At 36.0% G+C, this 13,332-nt stretch overlaps 1 protein-coding gene across 1 annotated transcript in view; it reads right to left on the reverse strand.

The window, feature by feature from the left end:
• The window catches only part of ROBO1 (roundabout guidance receptor 1), a 784,554-nt gene that overhangs the window by 235,283 nt on the left and 535,939 nt on the right, over nucleotides 1–13,332 (reverse strand). The window contains exons 4-5 of the mRNA XM_042783645.1: nucleotides 1,943–2,063; nucleotides 1,466–1,604 (exon numbers count right to left, since the gene is read on the reverse strand). Coding sequence (XP_042639579.1) covers nucleotides 1,466–1,604; nucleotides 1,943–2,063 — 260 coding nt within the window. The remainder of the gene's footprint in view (nucleotides 1–1,465; nucleotides 1,605–1,942; nucleotides 2,064–13,332) is intronic.

The raw sequence follows: 13,332 nt of genomic DNA on the forward strand, positions 1-13,332 counted from the left end.
GAGGCAGTATCACTACGGAAGTGAACTGTATATATATTAAGAAGTCTGGTGGCACAGTAGTTAGGGCATTTAACTGCTAAGCAAAAAGTCATTGACTTGAACCCACCAGCCACTCTGTGGAAGAAAGATAAGGCAGTCTGCTTCTGTAAAGACTTGTATCTTTCAAAACTATATGGGGGTCACGATGAGTCAGAATTGATTCAATGGCAGTGAGTTTTATTTTTGTTGTTGTTATTTTGGTTGTAATACAGTCTACCTATCTTCCTTCACTACCTCCCTACCAAGTCATCCAAGTTGTAAATTTAGTCTCAGCAATATCTTCTCAATCTAAACCCTGTCTGCATCTCATCTGCCAGTTCTGACCTTCTGGATCTTTTATCTGGTCTTCTTGACATTAATTCCCTCCCACAATAGATCATTATTCATAGAGCTAAGATATTTTTTTTAAATTTAATTCTTTCATACTAACTCCTCTTGGCTCATCAGTGTATATGCAATACAGTTCTAAATTCTTTAGTCTATCATACAATGCCCCTGACAAGGTGGCCCCAGTCCCTCCAGCCTCGTATCCCATTACTCTTTGCTACATGTTCTATAGGATAGCCATGTTAAACTTCCTCCACTCAAAACATGTCCTGCTCTTTCTCAGATTTGTGCTGAAGTTGTGATATGTCTTTGTCCTAGTGTATTCTCCTCCTTCTTGCTAGTCAAATTCCTACTTATTTTTCAAGACATTGCTTACTTTTGAGAATTCTCTTTTGATTTCCTTCCCTTGTGCTCCCACAGGTCTACCTATATGTGACAGTAACAAGGCTTAGTGCATTATTCTTTATTTATCCATACACATTTCCTTTGCTGAGCTCCTTGACAACCAAAACTACATCTAAGGCACTGCTGTAACTACATCACCTATCAGGGGCTCAACATATGTTTGCTGAAAGAATGAACAAACTAGAGAGGACAGCCTACAGATAATACCTGAATGCTTCATTTTATTGCCTTATTACCTAAGGCTGGGAGTATATCTCTGCTCCTAACCAATTTAAAGACTTGGCAGTTATCAAGAAACTCTGACCGTTCTACCATTCCCTGGTGATTTTGTAGCTGGAGAAAAGGAAGCCTGGTATTTAATTGGTTCACAATTGTGTCTTTAAAGTTGTACCTTCCCTCCCTTCTCTATATACGTCCACACAAGAAATTGGTATTTACTTTGATTGATCGAACAGAAGAGAAACTTGTTTAAGGAATGTCACATTTTACAAGTGTACCTTTGTACAAGTCAAGGCCATGAATGTGTAATTTCTTATTTGAAAACCTTCTGAGAGAAAGAACAGCAACCTCCTGGTTCCATTTCTCTCTCATATTGTATCTGGCCCCTGATCAAGGAGAACAGATGACTCTAAAGGCATATATGCGGACAATGATTTGATGAGAAATATGAAAATTCTGAGTTGGCAATCTGTACCTGGACTTGGGCAGCTCTCCATCATCTTTCCTCCATCTTACTGTAGGCACAGGGTCACCTCGGGCCTCACATTTAAATTCCGCACTGTCATCCACAGTCACTGCCAAGTTACTAGGTCTCTTCACAAATGATGGTCTCTCTAAAATTAGAAAGAGCCGTCTCAAGAAGAAATAGAAGACAGATGAAATGGAAAATATTCTAGATGGTCAGGATGTATAGATTATTCATTTAAATATTATGTAGAAAATTACTCCCATAGTTTCCTACTTCTAGAAACTCCACCCTTGGTTTAATATTACTCTTAGTTTTTTGCTTTCATCTTCGTCAGCTTTATTGATTCTTTCTCTCCCTTCCCATCCCCAAAGACACTGGTTTACCTTCTAAAAAAAAGTCACTTCTTTCTCCCTTGTATAAAGATAAAAAGTGATTGTAAAATACATGTTTTAAAGTAAACAGATTAGAAAAAATTGCACTTACCTAAAACAGTTAGCTCTGCTACTTCACTCTCACGTTCCCCAACCATGTTGGTACCAACACAAACATATTTGCCAGCATCACTCTTACGGGTGTAAGTAATCATGAGTTTTCCTCCTCGTATCTTAAAAAAAAAGTTTCACATGAAGAATATTCACATTGTTTTAGCTTTGTTTCAATGCCATAGATCTTCATAAGTGAGGCATAATTTCTAAGCATATAACAGATATTAAAAGTTAATTGTATCAAAAAGTTGACGTGAAATATTTGCTATGTTTATAGATTGCAATTTTAAACAGAATTAATTCCAAAAGCATAAGAGACATAACATTTTCCCACTACCTATGTATTTTATAAAATTATTATATTCTATATAACTAGGAATTTGTTTTCAAATCAGTCAGCCCTTTCACATTATTTAGTTAAATAAAAATGCAAAAAGTATGAATAAATTGGATAGTAAGCAGTAAAAGAAAAAAGGACAATTCCTAGTACCATATCACTATAATTAACATATAAATATGCATTAGGTACAAATATTTTCAAGGAAGCATTTTCTGGTACTATAAGAAGTAGAAATTAAAATGTCTCTAGTTACCTAATTTACCAGATTCAGCTTAAAGAAATATATCTTAATTTCTAAAACACAGCAGAAAATGCCATTTCCAGGGTGTATGTGTGTGAGTGTGTGTGTTTCTGCCTCCTAAGCAGTTTCTTGAAAGCACAGGAGGCAGAAACTGAACAGATCCCAATAAATCACCTGGAAAGCTACATTAGGGTACACCTTGAACATTTAATTAATTGAAAGAACATTACTTACAAATATAAGTAGACACCCAGTACAATGAATAGGTTGAAGGTAACCATGAATTAAGATTAGGATGTGGAAATTGGACTATCTTTACTTAATTTAACATGTTTTTAAGTTGGCAAATTCAGCTCAATTATCAGTGCATGTCAATAATGCTCTGAATCCCAGAAAGGTTTTGTCAGGGAAAATTTCCAGTACATTTATTTATGGTGGTTTGACCTCACAGTTGTTCTGTATGGTGTATCAGCTAGTAAAACACCCACACATACACATACAAGGAAGAATGAACAAAGAAATAGCACAAAATGAGGCCAAACAAACATTCAAATAAAACTCTTTTCACCATACACTATGGAGTTCATTGAAACTACTCCTTTGTAAAGGTGGGGGTCAAATTGTTCTGGAATGCTTAAATGGCTTTATTTCAATTGAGACACCCAAATTAGATAATGTCACCAAGCCTTATATTTGGACAAAACAACGATTGAGAGGTTTAAAATTCTGTGCCTTTAGAACTTGATATTTTTTATTCTATAGTATTGAAAACAAATGTCATGATGGTCTAGGTACTAAATACCCACTATGAACAACACTCAAAAATTTTTCTCTGCATTTTTCACTACTTTAGTCTTCATATCTAGAATAGTGCCTGCATATATTAGCCAAAGGATTTCTGATGAATGCAAAACACTGTTATAGACAAAATCTAGTCTGTTATCCAAAAGGAAGCCTGTCTAGAAAGGCTTCTAACAGTTTAAGATACATTAGCAGTAATTTTATTTATTTGTTTGGTTTTTGTTCCTTAAATTTTCAAACAGAATACAAAAATGGATAGAAATATCACACACAAAAAAATATTCAAGTTAACTACTGTCAACATTTATGAACATTTTTCTCCCCTCTCTCACACATGCACCCATAGTAAATGCATGCATACACACATATATTTACATACAAATATAAATATGCATATGCACACACAATTTTACAAACATAGAATCATGTGATATATGCATTTTACAACCTGCATTTTTAACTCAATAATATGATGAGAACAATTCACACAGATGTTCTATGGCAATTTAAAGGACTGCATGTTGTTGTTGTTTTTATGTGTTTGTTATCGGATCGGACCCAACTCATAGCGACCCCTCCTTGGGTTTCCGAGGCAACATCACTATGGAAGTAGATTGCCCAACCTTTCTTCCGGGGAGTAGCTGGTAGGTTTGACCTTCTGATTAGCAGTCAAGTGCCTTAGGCACTATGCCACCAGAGCTCTAAAGCATTGCATAGTATTCCATTTATTTTATGAATTTACCATATTTTACCAAATAATTTCCCTCCTGATAGAAATTTAAGATATTTCACTCTTCCCTCTTGTAAACAGTACAGATATCAGCCTCCTTTTGCACACATCTTTTCTCCCATGTACAATTATCTCTTTAGAAGGTCTCAAAGTGGGATCTTTAAATCAAAGGTATACCTAATTTTAATGCTATTGATTCATAATGCTAATTCATTTCCAGTTTATACAGTATTTATTTGTTTGGTTTTTGTTCCTTAAATTTACATGAGTCTATCATTTAAATTTTGTCTTTAGCATAACCCTGTGGTGAGACTGTTAGGGGAAGTATTCTAATAACCTCATTTTTCAGTTAAGGGACCAGCAACTCAAAAGAATAAAACCTCCCTCCCCATGTATTTCCACTATGCCTCTATACCCACCATCACAGTGTGTTTTAACTATGCTTTTAAATGTCAGTTTTCTTCCCTGACTGTGACATCCGAGGTAGAGAAGCATATCTAATGCCTCTTTATAGCCCCAGGACCTATCACAATGCCTAGTAAATAGCAATATTTTCTCTCTTTTTTTTTTATTTTTTTGTGGAAGTGAAGTGATCTGCACAGTTATCACATAGCAAGATGACATCAGGCTGAGATTTTAGGCAAGATCTGTATCTTTACCTAAATGAGATAAAGAAATGGAAATAAATGTATACCCCAGAACCTTGTTATTAAAATTGCTGTTTAATAAATTTAAGTTTTCAGAATGATTTAAGTATCATAAAATCCTTCCAAGAGGATCCACTATAATGTTTGTTTGTATTTATTTTGAAACATTCACACAAAAATTCCAAAAATTTGAAGGAAATAAAATCATCCCAGAAAAGATGTTGGCAAAGGTTCTATTTCAGAGATAGAAGTGATCTGAGATGCAGTCCTGGATTTGTTCCTTATTGGCTCTATAACTTTGAACAGGACATTGAACTTCCTCCGAAACTTCAAGATTCTAAACTTGAATATCCTTGTGTATTAAGGTGACTAGTTCAATTCTGAAAGGACTGTACAATAATGGACTAAACTGGCAGCAAAATAAGAGGAAATGAACAATGCTTTAAAAATAACTTTTGTTCTTAAAGTCAGTAAGTCAATGAATGCTAGCTACAATAAAAACATACAGCTTTAAGTATAATTTTTAAACATGCAAATGAGTAGAAGAATGGGAGTTAAAATATATAAAAGAATAAACAATTTTCAACAGTAAAGATCTGTGTTTGCTGCATCATTATATTATAATAAGGTACTAATTCACTTTTACAAATCTTAAATACTTGACAAGGTAAGGTTTTAAATCAACTTGATTATATACAAATGGGGTACCAATTAACATTATATATTACAGCCCAAAGCTAGCATATTTTGAAAGAATCCATACAAATGGAGAATGGGAACTTAGTTAACAAGAGTTATGAGGGGACTGCCAGAAGATTCTCAGACATGGAACAATTCCAATCTTGACATGAAAGGGAGGAAACAATAGCCGAGAGGTGAACCAAAATCCAAAGAAAGCATTAACTCCTAAAGAATTCACAGTAATTAATGAGTGTAGCCTCAACAACATATTACACTTGGCTCAATCGTGTTGTTGTTGTCAAGTGTCATCAAGTCGTTTCCAATTCATAGTGACCCTATGCACAGCAGAACAAAACACCACCCAGTCCTGAGACAGCTCCACGATTCTTGCTACAGTTGAGCCCATCACCGCCGTCACTGTGTCAATCCACCTCATTGAGGGCCTTCTCCTCTTTTGTCGACCTCCACCTTACTAAGCATGACATCCTTCTTACTAAGCATGACATCTTTCTCCAGACAACAAGACCAAAGTATGTGAGATGAAGTCTGGCCATTCTCACCTCCAAGGAGCATTCTGGCTGCACTTCCTCCAGGACAAACCTGTTAGCTCTTTTATCAGTCCATGGTACTTTCAGCATTCTTCGCCAACACCACAGCTCAAAAGCATCAACTCTTCTTCGGTCTTCCTTATTCACTGTCCAGCTCTCACATGCATATGAAGCAATTGAAAATACCATGGCTTGTGCCAGACACACCCCAGTCCCCAAGGAAATATCTTTGCTCCTCAGCACTTTAAAGAGGTCCTTTGCAGCTGATTTGCCCAGTAATACACGTCATCTGATGTCCTGACTCCTGCTTCCATTGGCGTCGATTGTAGAAGCAAGCAATATGAAGTCTTTGACAATTTCAATCTTTTCTCCATTTATCGTAATGCTTCTTATAGGTCTAGTTGTGAGGATTTTTCTTTCCTTTATATTGAGATGTAATCCATACTGCAGACTGTATTCTTCAGTCTTCGTCAGTAAGTACTTCAAGTCATCCTCATTTTCAGCAAGCAAAGTTGTGTCGTCAGCAAATTGCAGGTTGTTAATGATTCCTCCTCCAATCCTGACGCCACGTTCTTCTTCATAGAGTCCAGTTTCTCAGATTACTTGCTCAGCAAACAGATTGATAAGTATGGTGAAAGGATACAACCCTGACACACGCCCTTCCTGATTTTAAACTATCCAGTATCCCCTTGTTCTGTTCGAATGACAGCCTCCTGGTCTATGTACAGATTCCTCATAAGTACAACTAAACGTTCTGGAATTCCCATTCTTCTCAATGTTATCCACAATCTGTTATGATATACACAATCAAATGTTTTTGCCTAGTCAATAAAACACAAGTAAACATCTTTCTGGTATTCTTTACTTTGAGCCAAGACGAATCTGACATCAGCAATGATATCCCTCATTCCATGTCCTCTTCTGAATCCAGCCTGCACCTCTGGAAGTTCTCTGTCAATATACTGCTATAATTGTTTTTGAATTATCTTCAGTAAGATTTTACTTGCATGCAATATTAATGATATTGTTTGATGATTTCCACATTCTGTGGGATCATCTTTCTTTGGAATGGGTACAAATATGGATTTCTTTCAGTCAGTTAGCCAGATAGCTGTCATCCAAATCTCTTGGCATAACTGAGTGAGTGCCTCCAGTGGGGCATCCATTTGTTGAAACATCTCAATGGGTATTCTGTCAATTCCTGGAGCCTTGTTCTTTGCCAATTCCTTCAGTGCAGCTGGGACTTCCTCCTTCAATACCATTGGTTCCTGATCATATACCACCTTCTGAAATGGATGAATATCAACCAATTCTTTTTGGAACCATGTCTTTATTCCTTCCATCTTCTTTTGATGTTTCCTGCATCATTCAATATTTTGCCCATAGAATCTTTCAATGTGCAACTTGAGGCTTAAATGTTTTCCTCAGTTTTTTGAGCTTGAGAAATGCTGAGTGTGTTCTTTCCTTTCGGTTTTCTAACTCCAGGTCTTTGCACATTTCATTATAGTAATTGGCTTTGTTTGCTCGAGCTGCTCTTTGAAATCTTCAGTTCAGCTCTTTTATCTGGGCATTTCTTCCATTTGCTTTAGTGCTCTTCACTCAAGGGCAAGTTTCAGAGTCTCTTCTGACAGCCATTGTGGTCTTTTCTTTCTTTCTCGTATTTTTAATGACCTGTTGCTTTCTTCATGGATGATGCTCTTGATGTCAACCCACAATTCTTCTGGTTTTTGGTCAATGGTGTTCAATGCATCAAATCTATTCTTTAGATGGTCTCTAAAGTCAGGAGGGATCTATTCCAGATCATATTTTGACTCTCATGAACTTGTTTTAATTGTCTTCAACTCAAGTTGAACTTGCATACAACCAGTTGATGGTCTGTTTCACAATCAGCTCCTGGCCTGGTTTTGGCTGCAAATATTGAGCTCTTCCATTGCCTCTTGCCACAAATGTAGTCAGTCTGATGCCTGTGTACTCTGTCTGGTGAAGTCCACGTGTATAGCTGTCATTTGTGTTGTTGAAAAAAAGGTATTTGCAATGAATAAGTTGTTGGTCTTGCAAAATTCTGTCATGTGATCTCCAGCATTATTTCTGTCACCAAGGCCAAATTTTCCAACTACCAACTTTCCAACTCTTCTTCCTTGTTTCCAACTTTTGCATTCCAATCACCAGTAATAAGCAACACATCTTGATTGCATGTTCAGTCAATTTCAGACTGCAGAAGTTGATAAAAATCTTCAATTTCTTCATCTTTTGCTTTGGTGTTTGGTGCATAAATTTGAATATAGTCATATTAACTCATCTTCCCTGTAGGTTGTATGGATATTATCCTATCACTGACAGCATTGTACTTCAGGACAGATCTTGAAACATCTTTTGTGATGATGAATGCCACACCATTCGTCTTCAATTTGTCATTCCCAGTATAGTAGATCATATAGTTGTCTGAGTCAAAATGGCCAAAACTGGTCCATTTCAGTTCAGTAATGCTCAGCATATCAATCTTTATGCATTTCATTTCACTTTTGACAACTTCCAATTTTCCTAGATTCATACTTCATATATTCCATGTTCCGATTATTTATGGATGTCTGTAGCTGTTTCTCCTCAGTTTGAGTCATGCCACGTCAGCACATGGAGGTCCTGAAAGATTTACTTGATTCATATCATTAAGGTTGGCTCTAGTCTAATGAGGCAGCTCTTTCCCTGTCCTATTTTGAGTGCCTTCCAACGCAAGGAGCTAGTCTTCCTGCACTGTGTAGGACAATGTTTCCAAGCAATTCATAAAGTTGCCCAGTAATGTATCAGACAGTGTTTCTCTGTTATTCACAAGGTTTTCCCTGGCCAATTTTTGAGAAGTGGATAGGCTCCTCCTTCTTCCTAATCTGTCTTAGTCTGTAAACTGTGTTGAAACTGGTGTACCATGTGCAACTCTGCTGGCATCTGAAACACCACTGGCACAGCCTCAAACCTCACAGCAATGTACAAGCCTCACAGGATGACAAACTGACAGACAAGGTTGTCTCCCTTAGCTGGTGGAAACCTCTGCATCCTCCTCTTACCTAATTCCTACGTGAAACCTGCCACTCTGTGGTTCCTGGCTGCTCCTGGTCTCTCCGTCTCCTGGCTCTAGGGGGCTTGGGGCCTAGCTATGCCTCCTGCCCCTTTGACCTGGCACAATCTTAGAAATATTTTATAACTCAACCTACTAGGAGGCTTATGTTTTGTGAGCACATATCTATGTTTTGGTACTCGATATAAACAGAAAAGCTGTTTCCCTCTTATAAATATTTATTTTACAGTTATCTCTGCTAAATCACTCCTACTGTGTAAAGCAAAATCAACCCATCAGGCATTTTATAATTTTTTTTCTCTATCCTTAGCAAGTAGAGAAACAATAAGTGTATGCACCACTTTGACAAATTTTGCTATAATACAGTAAATGTTTTTCAATGAATTAGCCACTCCTCGGAGGGAAGGTTGGGCAATCCTACTTCCGTAGTGATACTGCCTCGGAAACCCAAGGAGGGGTCGCTATGAGTCAGGGCCGACTCGACGGCAGATAACAACAACAACAACAGATACCTTAAGAAGCTTTGTCTCATATTATAGTATCACTAGAAGCACACATTTCATGAGAATCCTTACTTTCTATACTGATGCAAAATAAAAATGAAAAGTATATTGGCCTGAAAATAAAAATATTAAAGTCACATATTTTTAAATGAAAATGAATGCATTTTTTTTCTGGTAACAACAGCAAAAATATTAATCATCTAAAGCTACATAAAGTCAACTAAATTAGACTTTTTTTTTTTAACTCAAGATATTCTTTACCAACTTTAGTTAGGTCAGAAAACACTCAAACACAAAAATTTTTAATATAGCACAGATTTCTACACCCCAGACAATTCTTTAAAATTGATCAAAAGTAGGTATATACACCCAGGAGACCATGTAGGAATGGGCCCTGGAGTCTGACAGCCCGTAACTATGTATGTGTGACGTCCGACAAGGCATTAATTCTTCTCTGTGTATTTTGTCTCTAAATTGGGGCAACACCTATCTCCAAAGATGTTATAAGGGTTAAACACCTTGCCATCAAGTCAATTCTGATTCATATTGACTCTTCAGGACAAACCAGAACTGCCCCATAGAATTTCCAAGGCCATAAACTTTATGGAAGCAGACTGTCACCTCTTTCTCCCACGAAGTGGCTACTGGGTTAGAATGACCTACGTTTTGGTTAGTAGCTGAGCAATTAACCACTGTGCCAGCTGGACTCCTTCTTATGAGGGTTACATCAGATAAATTCAAATAAAGCATTTAGAGAAATGCCTCTACATTATTATTATAATTATACAAAGTATAATAACTTATACATTTAATGATTCAAAAACAAAATAAAACTATCTTCCCTTGTTTTGATAAATTTCGAAGCTTTTTATTAAAATTAATTACTAACACAACTCCATTTGGTTTTATCAGGAAAATATGCATTTGCATCAAGAAGGCAAAGCCTTAGAAGCAAGAACTTCTTAGACTGTACATGTTTTGACTATTTTCTCCAAAACATTGATCTTCATGGGGACAATGTCATTTCCTCTCCCAGGGGACACTTGGCAATGTCTGGAGATGTTTTTGGTTGTCCTAACTCAGAGGAGGATGCTACTAGTGGGTAGAGGTCAAGAATGCTACCAGACATATGACATTCCATGGAGCAGCACCCACAACAAAGTTATCTGGGCCCTAGTCAATAGTGCGGAAGTTGAAAACCTTTGCTGTAAAAACTCAGCTCTGGCCTAAGAATAAAGCCTGAACTAAACTGGTAAAAGGAAGGAAGGTTTAGAATTAGATAATACATTGACATAAATGAGGGTTTATTTTACTTGGGGGAAAAAAAAAATGCTGAGACTTCCCTGACTAGTATCAAGCCTCTTATAATCTCTGTCACAAATAAGACAATTTCATTACAAATTAAAATACTCCAGTCTATGTTCACAGGCAACAATGACTAAGGATCACAAAGTAGATGTTACAAACAAAAGGAATAGTCTTAGAGACTAAACAAACTTCACTAAACCTAGGAGATTCTTATTTCCTTATAAATGAGAGAGAGAGAAATTGACAAAGTGGAGGAACCAACAACAACGTAGGGCAAAAAGAGATATAAAAAATAATGGAAGAAAATAACAGTCTTCAATTTCCATAAATTCCATTGATTTTGGCATTATGTCAAAGGCTGAAATGAAGTAAAGCTAACCAAAAACTATATTCCATTTATTCTCTGTGGTCACAAATGTGGGCCTGTTCTTTTCAAGGAAAAAAAAAAGAACAGAAAAAAAGGGGCAAAATAATCCTGATCAAATACAACATACTAGCTTTCAAGAAGTACCTACTATTAACAATCACCATTTTATGTTATATTACACAAAAATGGTATTTGTAAGGGAGACTTTATACATTCTAACCCTCTTTGCCCTTTCGTAAACCAAATATTGGTGTTTCTTCTCTCTACACAGAAAGGAAAAATATGTCTAACACATACAAACACTATAAATGTGAAAACAGCACTATTTAAAACAAGGTAAGAAATATTTCCTGGCAGGTCTCTTCTTGCAGCTGGATTTGACAGCCAAATTGTAAACCTATCAAAAATGAGTTTGTATAATGAACAGACACAATGTTAAACACTGAACTGTAGCAGCACTACTTCAATTAACATAATCCTGGTAGTGGAGAAGCAGAATGTGGTAAGCTTTCAGACAATATGCTGGCATCTAGCCTATGTCAAAAATCCAAGGCAGAGGTCCTACTTCTCATTACCATATACCTTACCAGCCCACAGTGGTAACCACATTAGAAGCCCACATTTCCATAAGCTCTAGACAGTGTTTGAAAGGGGGCCTCAGCTATATACATACTTGATGAAAACAAAACAAAAAAGGTCCCAGTGCTCTTGTTCCTTTTTGGGAAGGAGACAGAGGACGAGGGAGTAGAGGAAAATGGTAAAGAATATTAAAGTCTCAAATAATCTTTTAATATTATATTTTTTCCTGTGGAACTGTCTCAGATTTAAAAGCATATATATTGTAAAGACATTAAGATATCATAGTATAAGTATTTTCCTAATTTACAGTGAACAATAAATGATTATTGTCCTTAGGAGTAAAAGTTTTCTCTCCTATTACTTAAAGACTGAAGCAGTGAGAAACGACATATGCCTTCACTTTTCATGTCGAAAAATCATGTCTGAGATGAGCTTTCTGAAGTGAAGAAAACCATTTTATATATCTGGTTAGAATGAGAAATCTGTTGTCAGTACTTTTGTTTTCAGAATATATGAAGAAACACTTCTTATAACCTTGAACAAATAGAAGAATGTTTCCTTAAAAAAAGTAAGCAAGCTTTTTGTTAGGTTATTCTATGGCGTATACAGGTTACCCTGTAATCAGTGCTTGAAATCAGTAATAAAGATGAACTTAAAATGAACTCCATGGAATGTCTTCATTTTCTACCCTAAAGCAAGTCAGATGATTTCAGTATCTGTTACATAGGATTTTTTTTTCAGGCATCACCCCTACAATGTTATCCATTCCTCCAGGTTAACATACTTAACCAACTGGGGTTAATTAACTAGTTTGGCTACACAAAATCTTTTCTGCTTTTAATTACATTAACCTAACGTGACTTGAATCCAACAGACCAAAACGAAACCACTAATTATATTAAGGGCTTCAAAGATGACTTCAAATTACTAACCTCCAAACTGTCATATAATTTATCTCATTTTCCTTTAATAGATTTTGGATCCAAAAAAAAATGTGTTCCTTACTAGAAATACTATTAAAACATATATATTAATGAATTAATTTGTATAGTTATTTAGAAAGCTAATATATTTGAAATAACACATATAAGATACATGTATGTGGACATCATTATACCAATGGGAAATTGTGCATTACTTAGTTTTTACAATTTTCTGAAAAATTAACGGGTTGAAAATATTCATTTGCAGTAGTAAGGGCTTGAAAAGCAGAGTTAACATGAAAAGTGATTTTTTTTTTTTTTTAAGCATCTGGGTTTAGAAATTATTTTTCTGAGAAACAATTCTTTGCCACTAAATCATTTCTGCACTATTTTCAAAGTAAATTAGATAAGATGTTTTGAATCATAATTTAGTGTATTATACTGAAACAGTTTACCTCTTGGTGTTGGGTAAATCTCTCTTCACAACAATGCTGTCACTTCTGCCTGGATATTTGACCTAGAGACCAGATATCAAGCTGTTGTGAACTAGAGAAGAAATGCCTGGTAAGAGTTTAAGGCTTTTTAATGCCAACAAGAGGCAGAAAACCCAAATGGCCAATAACAGCCCCCAGATACTCTCCTTGGTGAAA

Source organism: Orycteropus afer, unplaced genomic scaffold (genome assembly GCF_000298275.1).
Source record: "Orycteropus afer afer isolate SDZICR_OR568_19922 unplaced genomic scaffold, OryAfe1.0 scaffold00022, whole genome shotgun sequence".
Lineage (NCBI taxonomy): Eukaryota > Metazoa > Chordata > Mammalia > Tubulidentata > Orycteropodidae > Orycteropus > Orycteropus afer.